Here is a 10,948-nt window from a genome sequence, read left to right as displayed (position 1 = left end):
GGCGTCATGGCGGCGGCGGGCGGGGCGCGCCGAGCACGCAGGCGCCGGGCGGAGCGCTCGCCGCATTGTTTGCTTCGCTGGGGAGCGAGCGGCCGGCCCCGGCGTCTGAGAAGTCCCGCGCCCGAGCTGCGTCCGTCCCCGCCCCGTCCCCGCGCCCGCCGGCCGGGCCCCGAGCCGGGCCTGCAGCCCGGCCCCGCCGGCGCCGCGCGAGCCGCCCGCGCCCGCCGCCGCGGCCTCTCCGCCGGGCCCGCAGCCGCCGCGGCCATTCGCCCGCGCCCTGAGCGGCGGCGGGGCCCGGCCTGCGCGGCCGTTGGCGGAGGAGCCGCGGGCGCCATTAGCGCCGCCTCGGCCGCGCCGGTCCCGCGCCCGCCGCCCGCCCGCCGGGCTCCCGCGGCCGCGGCGCCCCGGAGGTGAGTGGGCGGGGGTGGCCGGGAGGGCTCTCCGGGGCCTCGCGGAGCGGCGGCCGCCTCGGCCCGGCCTCTCGGGGTGGGGGTGCGGACGCCATGTTTGCGGCGGCGGCGGCTCCGCATTGTCCGCGGGCGGCCGGGCGAGCGGGCCGAGCGGCCCCCGGAGGCCGCGGCGGCGGCGAGTGGCGGGAGGCCGGGCCGGCGGCGGGGCGGCGGGGCCCGGGCGGGCGCGCCAGGTGGGAGCGGCCGGGCCCGGGAGGCCGGGAGACGTGCGGGCCGCGGGCGGGCGCCGCTGTCGGCCGCGCTCGGGCGAGGGCCGTGGCTCCGGGCCTTGGGCGGGTGGCGGTGGCCTTATGTAACCCGGCCGCGGCCGGAACTCCCCCCGTGGCCGGCGGCCTCGCCCCGCGCGGCGCTGGTCGGCAACGCCTGGGGCCGCGGCGCGGGCGGAAACTTAGCTCGGGGCCGCGCGGCTTCGGGAGCGTCGGGCCGCGGGGGCCACGTGGGGCGGGGGGCTCCGGGGCCTGCTCGGTGCTGCTGCTGAGCAGAAGATTGCCGGCTGGGCTGGAACCAACTGTTGCTTCCGCCGGGCTGTGGGTAATGACAGGCCGGCCGTGCCCCGGGGACTGCCGCTCGCCCCCGCGGCCCCGGAGGCCCCTGGGCTGCCGGTGAGTCGGGGCGTGGCTGCCCCGTGTCCTCCAGCTTCCTCCTGGCAGGGAACTGCCTTCTCGGGTCCCCCGCGAGTCCCTCGGCAGGTGCGAAGCCTGCAGCTGGCAGGGCCCGCCCACCGCCGCTGCCGGCCGTGACACCTGCGACCCCGGGGCGCTGGGCGGCTGGGGGCGCTGGGCGGCTGGGGGCGCTGGGCGGCTGGGGGCGCTGGGCGGCTGGGGGCAGGCCTCCACGCCAGGAGCCAGCGTGGGGAGCTCAGGGCCTCCCGCCCCTGGTGGGCAGGGCTCGCAGCCCTGAGCTGCTGGGCTCAGGGTCGCCAGGGCAGGCGGAGGTGTCCCCGAGAGTGGCTGGCTGGCCACCGCGGGGGTTCTGCATAGACTGTCAGGGCCTTCAGGGTGGCATGCTCCCCCAGACCCCGCAGAGCTCCCCTCGAATCTTGGAGAGGCTAGTGCGTCTATACCTTGGCCTTGACACACGTGGGAGGGTCATGGAGGGGGTGCAGCCTGCATCCCAGCATGTGTGTGGTCGGGCCATGGAGGGGAGGGTGTGCGGCCTGCGTCCCAGCATGTGTGTGTGGACGTGTGGGTGGGTCATGGAGGGGGTGTGCCCGGCATTCCAGCATGCGTGTGGACGGGCCATGGAGGGGGTGCGGCCTGCATCCCAGCATGCGTGGGGACGGGCCATGGAGGGGGTGTGCCCGGCATCCCAGCATGCGTGTGGGTGGGTCATGGAGGGGGTGTGCCCGGCATCCCAGCATGCGTGTGGGTGGACCATGGAGGGGGTGCGGTCTGCATCCCAGCATGCGTGTGGGTGGGTCATGGAGGGGGTGCGGTCTGCATCCCAGCATGCGTGTGGGTAGGTCATGGAGGGGGTGCGGCCTGCGTCCTAGTGACACGGGCCATGGAGGGGAGGGCAGGCTCAGGTGGCCTGCCTCCTCCTCTGGTAGGGCTGTAGAAGCCTGCAGCCTCCAGCGGAGCTTCCACCCTGAGAGGAGGGTAGGTGGTCTCTTGGGGGCGCTGTGCAGGGCAGTAGTGGGGAGCAGTGTGTGTAAGTGTGCCTGATCTGGGGTTCAGCCCCGTGCGCGGACCTCTGCGGACGGGCTGCCCAGTAGGCGGTCACTCCAGTTGGGCTGAGGCAAGGGCCTGCTTTCTGGAGGGTGGTGGTATGCCAGAGGGACTTGGGCGACGGGGAGGGCGGCGGTCCTTGTGGCTCTGTGGTCCGGGAGGAGCCACTGTGGCGGCAGGGTTACCGAGTGTGGCTGTGGGAGCGCGAGGGCCGAGCTGACCTGCCTGTGGTCTGTTGCAGGTAATCATTGCCAAATGAGGAGGAAAGGACGATGCCACCGAGGCTCTGCAGCGAGGCACCCGTCCTCCCCGTGCAGTGTTAAGCACTCCCCGACGCGCGAGACGCTGACCTACGCGCAGGCGCAGAGGATGGTGGAGATCGAGATCGAGGGGCGCTTGCACAGGATCAGTATCTTCGATCCCCTTGAGATCATACTAGAGGATGACCTCACCGCGCAGGAGATGAGCGAGTGCAACAGCAACAAGGAGAACCGCGAGCGGCCGCCGGTGTGCCTGAGGAGTAAGCGGCACAAGAACAGCCGCGTCAAGAAGAAGCACGAGGCGCTGGTCAGCAGCCATGGCGCGCCGGCCTCGGCCAGCGCCCTGCCCGAGCCCAAGGTGCGCATCGTGGAGTACAGCCCCCCGTCCGCGCCCCGGAGGCCCCCCGGGTACTACAAGTTCATCGAGAAGTCGGCGGAGGAGCTGGACAACGAGGTGGAGTACGACATGGACGAGGAGGACTACGCCTGGCTGGAGATCGTCAACGAGAAGCGCAAGGGCGACTGCGTCTCGGCCGTGTCGCAGAGCATGTTCGAGTTCCTGATGGACCGCTTCGAGAAGGAGTCGTACTGCGAGAACCAGAAGCAGGGGGAGCAGCAGTCGCTCGTGGACGAGGACGCCGTGTGCTGCGTGTGCATGGACGGCGAGTGCCAGGACAGCAACGCCATCCTCTTCTGTGACCTCTGCAACCTGGCCGTGCACCAGGAGTGCTACGGCGTGCCCTACATCCCCGAGGGCCAGTGGCTCTGCCGCCACTGCCTGCAGGCCCGCACCCGGCCCGCGGACTGCGTCCTGTGTCCCAACAAGGGCGGCGCCTTCAAAAAGACGGACGACGGCCGTTGGGGCCACGTGGTGTGCGCCCTGTGGATCCCGGAGGTGGGCTTCGCCAACACGGTCTTCATCGAGCCCATCGACGGGGTGAGGAGCATCCCCCCTGCCCGCTGGAAGCTGACGTGCTACCTCTGCAAGCAGAAGGGCGTGGGCGCCTGCATCCAGTGCCACAAGGCCAACTGCTACACGGCCTTCCACGTGACGTGCGCGCAGAAGGCCGGCCTCTACATGAAGATGGAGCCCGTGAAGGAGCTCGCGGGCGGGACCACCACCTTCTCCGTGAGGAAGACTGCCTACTGCGACGTGCACACCCCTCCAGGCTGCACCCGCAGGCCTCTCAACATTTACGGGGACGTGGAGGTAAAGAACGGGCTCTGTCGCAAAGAGGCCTCCGTGAAAGCCGTCAGGTCCTCGTCCAAGGTCAGGAAGAAGGCCAAGAAGTCCAAGAAGGCCCTGGCGGAGCCCTGTGCGGCGGGCCTCCCGACCGTGTGCGCCCCGTACATTCCCCCCCAGAGGTGAGCGGGCCGGGGGCGGCGGGCAGGCTCGCGGGGCCCTCTGCTCTCGTGCCTTCAGTTCCGAGGGCAGACCCGGTGCAAGGTGGAGTCTTGCAGAAGATGTGTGGGGCTTCCTGCACACCTCGCCAGGCTGAAGCCGCCTGCGAAGGAGGGTGACAGTGCTTGGCAGCGGCCCACAAGGCATCACCCTCTGGAACACGGTGAGGAGGCCCTGGAGTGCTGGGCTCTGTCCCTTCCGCCTGCCAGCTGAACAAGGCAGTTTGTCGGAGAAGGAAGCGCACTGGTCGAGCAGGGAGGCAGGGCCCGCCGGGGCCCAGGTGGACGGCAGCCTGGTACCCTGCACGCTCCCCTCCTTGACCCCTGGGCACTGGGGCAGGCCATGTGGGCTCAGCTTCTGCGTCTCTCTGCTTGATCTCTTGTTCCATGTTTTGTGTTTTAAAACAGATTCACTTATTTGAGAGAGTTAGAGAAGAAAGGGAGAAGCGTAGAGAAAGATCCTCCTCCTGCTGGTCGGCTACCCGGTAGGCCGGGCCGGAGCCAGGAACTTCCTCCAAGCCTCCCATGTGGGTGCAGGGGCCCAGGGACTAGGACCGTCCTCCGTGGCCTTCCCAGGCCCCTCCTCAGGGAGCGAGCCTCAGGCCGGCACCGGTGGGGGACTGCTGTGTTGCAGGCAGTGCTGGCCTCGTGCTGTGTTGTCCTGTGAGACATGAGGCGCGTGGACAAGTGCCTCTTCACCCCAGGAGCCTGTCTGAGCTTGGCCAGTGAGTGCAGCCTTGGCCCCGTATCCCTGGAGCTGTCTGGTCCTGGGGGTGTTCTGTTGGGGTGCAGTCCTGTGGTGGTGTTTGCTGTGGATCTGGGCCATGTGTGTGGATAGGCAGCTCTCGGGCTAGGGTGCGTTTAGCCCCAGAGGAACACGCCCCTATTTTGTGTTAAGCATTGGAAGTTTAGGGCTGGGCTGAAGCCCGGCAGTTGGGTTGGTGCTCGGGTGTGCTGGCATCCTGCACAGGGTGCAGGACTCCTGGCTCTGCCTTGCACTACAGAGCACCCAAGGGTGCTCGAATCCCTGCCGCCCTGCTCTTGGCCCGTTTGGGGCATGAGGCAGTTTTGGAAGATGTCCCAAAAAAGAAATCGCAAGTTTAAAGTGACCTGACTTTGCAAATATTCTATTTTGCTGATTTTTCTTGAAGGGGAACCTTGCTGCTTTGGTAAGACAGGAGGGTGGGCGGTGCCCTGGCTGCGGGGGGGCGTGGCCTTCAGAGCCAGCCAGTGGGCTGCTGGGGTCCCCTTGCATTTCCACTAGTGAGTCAGAAGGCTTAGAATTTGCATCAAAAACTTTTTTTTAAGAGACCTGAGAATGTCAGTCTTAGTGGAATTGTAGTAAAAGAAAAAAAAAAGATGGGACCTAACAACTGAAAGGACAGAAGTGTAAAGGGCTCTCCTCTGTGGCCAGCGCTGCGGGGCCGCTGTCGGGGTGAGGGCTTCTGTCCGGCGGGGCCGCCTGTCCGGTGAGGCCAGCGCTGCGGGGCTGCTGTCGGGGTGAGGGCTTCTGTCCGGCGGGGCCGCCTGTCCGGTGAGGCCAGCGCTGCGGGGCTGCCTGTCCGGCGGGGCCAGGGCTGCAGGGCTGCCTGTCCAGCAGGGCCACTGTCGGGGTGAGGCCTTCTGTCTGTCCAGCAGGGCCAGCTGTCCGGCGGGGCCAGGGCTGCAGGGCTGCCTGTCCAGCAGGGCCAGCTGTCCGGCGGGGCCAGGGCTGCAGGGCCGCCTGTCCGGCGGGGCCAGGGCTGCAGGGCTGCCTGTCCAGGTGAGGCCTTCTGTCTGGCAGGGCCGCCTGCCTGGGCAGGGATGTTTTCTGGCGATCCCTTTTTGTGCCCTGTGGCTCAAGTGTTGGATAATTTTCTTCCTCTGGTCCCTCTGTGAGTGGGAGAGTTGCTGAAAGGCAAGGATTTGCGTCTGGCTGGGGGACAGGCTCATGGCAGGAGCCTGCATTCCACCTGGGTCTCCCACTGTTCCGTCTGCGCTTTAGCAAGGAGTGGGATCGGAAGTGGAGCAGTGAGCACTTGAACTAGCGCTCATGGGGTTATCGCCCTGCCTGATTGGGAGTGGGGGTGCAGATATCCCAGGCCGCTAGCCTGCTGTGGCACCCTTCCCCCGTCCCCCACGGAGTCTTTACTGTTTGGCGTTTGTTCAAAGTTTTGTTGGGGTCAGCGCGGTGGATAACCTAGTGGCTGAATCTTCCCTTGCATCCACTGGGATCCCATGGGTGCTGGTTCATTCTCGGCTACTCCTCTTCCCATCCAGCTCCCTGCTGGTGGCCTGGGAGAACAGTGCAGGACGGCCCAAAGCCTTGGGACCCTGCACCCGTGTGGGAGACCCGGAGGGAGCTCCTGGCTCCTGGCTTCTGGCTTCGGATCAGCGCAGCTCTGGGCATTGTGTCTGCTTGGGGAGTGAAGCAGCAGGAGTGTCTTTCCTCTGTGACTCCCCTTCTCTCCGATTATCTGCCTTTCCAATTAAAAATAAAGTTTTGTATATTTCATTTATTTGAAAGGCAGAATGACAGAAACAGGTCTTCCATCCCCAAAGGCCCTCGACAGCTGAGGCTGGGTCAGGTGGAAGACAGGACCCAGGAGCTCTGTCTTGGTCTCCCGTGGGGTTGGCAGGAAGCTGGATCCACTTCCCGGGGTGTGTGTCCTCGGGATCACAGACACAGCTAACTTGAGGCCAGGCGTCCTAGGTACTGGCTTACCCATCGTACACAGTGCTGCTGTCCCGAGCACTTTCAGATCACAACTGTGTTATTTCTCTAGAGGACAGATTTTGGGGTGAAGGTGCTTTGCCCACCGCTGGGCAAATGCGGCGACGCCTGTGCCTTGAGACACTGCTGAGCCCTCGGGCGTGGGGCTGTGGAGTGCAGCTGCAGTGCTGGACTCTGACTTTGGCGGCCCCTGCCGCCTCACGCAACTAAGATCCTGGCCCTCCTTGTGCTTGGCGCCAGTGCTGTGTTCTTGGGGCTGGCATAGTGGGCAGAGCAGGTGCTTGTGAGGTTCGAGTCCCGCCTGCTCCACTTCCCATCCCGCTTTCTGCTAAGGTACCTGGGAAAGCAGTGGAGGGTGGTCCCAGTGCATGGGAGACCTGGAAGAAACTCCTGGCTCCTGGCTTCAGCCTGGCCTGACCCCAGCTGTTGTGGTCCTTTGGGGAGTGAACCAGAGGATGGAAGATCTCTGTCCTGGCTCGCCCTCTCTAGGAAGGTCTGAGTTTGACAGCAGGGCATCTCTGGGACACTGCGCTGCTGTGTTCCTGCGCTGCTCAGCCTTGAGCTGCTGTGGTTGCATGGAGCTGCTTTGTTTCTGTCTTCCTCCCCCACCCTTAAAATGAGATTTGTTTGTTGAACAAACAGATGGGGCCGGGGTAGACACATGCACCAGGCCGCCCCACTCCCACGGGAGTCCTCTGTCCCAGTGTATGACGGGAACTGAGTCAGAAGTGGCGCCCCGGGCTCTGTGTGGTGGGTCCATTGAGTCTTCCCCTTGCAAGTGCCGGGATCCCATACGGGCATGGATCATATCCCGGCAGCTCCACTTCCCAGCCAGCTCCCTGCTTGTGGTCTGGGAAAGCAGTCGAAGACGGCCCAAAGCCGCGTGGACCCTGCGTCGTGCGGGAGACCCGGAAGAAACTCCTGGCTCCTGACTTCGGATCAGCTCAACTCCGGGAATTGCAGCCACTTGGGGAGCGGACGGAACATCCTTCTCTCCTTCTCTCCGTCTTTCTGTAAATCTGACTTTTTAATAAAAAAAAAACAAAAACAAAAAACCAAAAAAGCAAACTACCACCACAACAATAAAAACAAAAAGGTGGAGCATGTGGGACTTGAACTAGCCCCCGTGTGGGACTCTGGAGTCGCAGCTGGTGACTTGGTTTGCTGTGCCATGATGCTAGCTTCCTTTCCCCCTGTTTTTTGAAGAGTCGATGATTGGAAAGGCAGAGTTACAAAGAGAGACAGATACTGAGATCTTTGACTTCCTAGTTCACTCCCCAAATGGCCGTAACAGCCGGGGCTAAAGTCAGGAGCCAGAACTTCATCGGTGTCTTCTGTGGACATGGGTGTGGGGCCCAGGTGTGTGAGCAGGTGGCTGGATGCAGTGGCACGTCCTGGACATGTGCCAGCACTTGTCGGATGCCGAGCTTAGCTCTCTGCACAGCTCAGGCCCCTCATTGCCCTTGGCAGTGTCCCCACCCTCTGGTCATAGCTTGTCCCATTTGGCTTGATGAGGTAGGATGTGTGAAGGAAGAGAAGGTTCTGGAAGGGGAAAGGAATGGGACTTTGTGAATGCCTGACATCACGGGCAGTGCCCCCATTGGAGGTGCACGTGGGGGCCCGGCCCCCAGAGGCCTCCTGCTCCTTGGGTAATCTGGGTGCAGAGTGCCCTGCAGGTGCCTAAGCTAGAGGAAGTTGAGGAAGATGTTTCAGATTCATCTTGTATATGCCAGAGTAAGACTCCTTGAGCTTGGACCCGACACAATAGCATAGTGGTTAAAGTCCTCGCCTTGCACATGCCGGGATCCCATATGGGTGCCGGTTCTAATCCTGGCAGCCCCACTTCCCATCCGGCTCCCTGTGGCCTGGGACAGCAGTCGAGGATGGCCCAGAGCCTTGGGACACTGTACCCGCGTGGGAGACCTGGAAGAGATTCCTGGTTCTCGGCTTCGGATTGGCGCAGCACCGGCCGTTGCAGTCACTTGGGGAGTGAATCATTGGACGGAAGATCTTCCTCTCTGTCTCTCCTCCTCTCTATATCTGCCTTTTCAATAAAACTAAATACATCTTTAAAAAAAAAAGACTCAGACTCCTTGAACTCATTTCTCTTTGTTTTTCCTTTTTAAAAATTTTATTGGAAAGGCAGATTTGCAGAAAGAAGGAGAGACAAGCTCTTCCATCCACTGGTTCACTTCCCAATGGCTGCAGTGGCTGGAGCCGAGTCCGTCCGAGGTTGGGAGCCAGGAACCTCCCATGCGAGTGCAGGGCCCCATGGCTTTGTGCCGACCCACCTGCTTTCCCGTGCTATGGTCAGGGAGCTGGATGTGAGGTGGGGTAGCCAGAACACGAACCAGTGCCCATGTGAGATGTTGGTGCTTGCAGGTGGAGGATTAGGAAGTTGAGCCATTGTGACCAGAGGAGAGACAGAGGAAGATCTTCCCATCTGCTGAGTCTCTCCTCAAGTGGCTGCAACGCCGGAGCTGAGCCGATCTGAAACCAGGAGCCTGGAGCTTTTTCTGGGTTTCCCACACAGGTGCAGGTCCCAAGGCCTTGGGCCGTCCTCGACTACTTTCCCAGGCCACAGGCAGGGAGCTGGATGGGAAGCGGGGCTGCCCGGATTAGAACCGGCGCCCATATGGGATCCTGGCACGTTCAAGATGAGGACTTTTAACTGCTAGGCCACTGCGCCGGGCCTAGGAATGGTTTTCTGAGTGTGGAGTCTGGCTCTGTCCTGAGGCTGCTGTGTGGCAGGACCTCGTGGCAGCGAAGGGGCTGTGGGTGGTGGTGCCAGGTTTCTGGATGTTAGCTTTTGTGTTTGGCGATTTATAATGCCCATTTGTGTGTATGCGAGACACTCAGCATTGTCTCAGCGGAAGCCTTGTGCCAGGTAGGCTGCCATGTGTTTCCAGACCCCTCCACTCCCGCCCGGGCTTGGCATAAGCCACTACATCAGTGAGCGTGTTAAAAGCGTGTTCAGCTTGTAGTGACTTAGGACACGTGGCCGCCTTGGGAGTCCAGGCCACGGGTGTCGCGTACTTGTGCTATGATCTGCCAAGGACTGGGAACACGGGCCCGAGGCATGGCCCTCTGAGCAGGGCCTGTCCAGCCGTCACCATGGCAGCGTGCTGCCCTCCCGGTGTGTGTGCGGGAAGGCCACCCTGCAAGTCAGCACCAGGTCAGGGTGGGAGAGCTGCTGTGGGTATGGTGGGCAGCCGCGGGCGCCGTGTCTTCCTGCCGACAGGTGTCCTGCTGTCCTGTGAGACACACCGCTGGTCACTCTTGCTGTCCATCTGATATCTGAACATTTTGGCCCACCAACTCTGTGCCCACCACCCCAGTCTGCCTCCTTGTCCCCCTGGGGCTGTGCCCCGTGTGCTCTGAACATCTGTAGACTTCCTGACGTGGCTGTGTTTCGTCCTGAGGAGGAGCCTTGCCGGGCTGTTGTCTGCGTGCTGTGGGAAGGGCTTGGTGAGGTGACCGGGTCCTGGCGTGGCTTTTCTCGGTGCTCTGAGAGCTTTCACAAGTGCGCACACTAGCTCTGGTTCTTTGGGCTGTCTTTTTAGGGTCTCATGGTGCCCTTTGAGGGGCGCAAGTTTTGGGTGTCGGGAGGCGTGTGGAGTGCTGTGAGCACCCGGGGTGGGGTGGCCGGCTTTGTCTCCGTGGCCAGCCCCATGGCAGGTGCTAGGACACGCGGAGCTGTACGGCCTCCAGGCTTCTCTTGCAAAAACTCTGTTCCCACGGCCTCCATGGCCCTGCCTCACAGCGTGGGTCCCTTTGGGTGGCCTGTTGGAGGCCGGCTCCACCGGTTCCGCTGGCTTCTCACCAGGTCCACGTCTGGTCCGACCTGTTCTGCCACGCAGTCCTTCAGTTGGGTGTGTGTTCCTCAGTGGGCTCTCGGGGCTCTGGGTGTTGTAAGATCGTATTATCAGAGAGACAGAGAGCGGTATCTTCTGTCCACTCTGTTTTACTCCCCAGACGACTCCAGGGCTGGGCTGAAGCCAGAAGCCCGGAACTCTGGTTCTGCTGTGTGGTGCAGGTCCCCGAGCACGCGGGACATGTCCCCTGCTTCCCCAGGCTCGCTAGCAGGGGCGGCTGGCACCCACAGCCTTACCAGCAGTACTGCAGAGGACACGGTGGTTTCCTGGTTCCCCTTGCCTCCCGCCGGCTTCTCCCTGGTGTCCGCGTCTCCCCCATTCACCCCAGCTTCTCCTGGCTTCTCCCTGGTGTCCGCGTCTCCCCCATTCACCCCAGCTTCTCCTGGCTTCTCCCTGGTGTCCGCGTCTCCCCCATTCACCCCAGCTTCTCCTGGCTTCTCCCTGGTGTCCGCGTCTCCCCCATTCACCGCAGCTTCTCCTGGCTTCTCCCTGGTGTCTGCGTCTCCTGCTGCCTCCCCTGTTACTCCGGCTTCTCCCTGGTGTCTGCATCGCCCCCCACCCC

General features: G+C 63.3%; 1 protein-coding gene across 1 annotated transcript in view; it reads left to right on the top strand.

Moving 5' to 3' along the window:
- The first annotated feature begins 378 nt into the window (after positions 1–378).
- Positions 379–10,948, top strand: part of BRD1 (bromodomain containing 1) — a 28,464-nt gene continuing 17,894 nt past the window's right edge. Inside the window, exons 1-2 of the mRNA XM_040987574.1 lie at positions 379–410; positions 2,379–3,762. Coding sequence (XP_040843508.1) covers positions 2,393–3,762 — 1,370 coding nt within the window. The 5' untranslated portion in view covers positions 379–410; positions 2,379–2,392. The remainder of the gene's footprint in view (positions 411–2,378; positions 3,763–10,948) is intronic.

The sequence above is a fragment of the Ochotona curzoniae genome, unplaced genomic scaffold (genome assembly GCF_017591425.1).
Source record: "Ochotona curzoniae isolate NIBS_2020 unplaced genomic scaffold, NIBS_Ocur_1.0 contig_1014, whole genome shotgun sequence".
NCBI lineage: Eukaryota > Metazoa > Chordata > Mammalia > Lagomorpha > Ochotonidae > Ochotona > Ochotona curzoniae.
The sequence above is the reverse complement of the archived record's forward strand: the minus strand, read 5'-3'. Positions and strand labels throughout refer to the sequence as shown.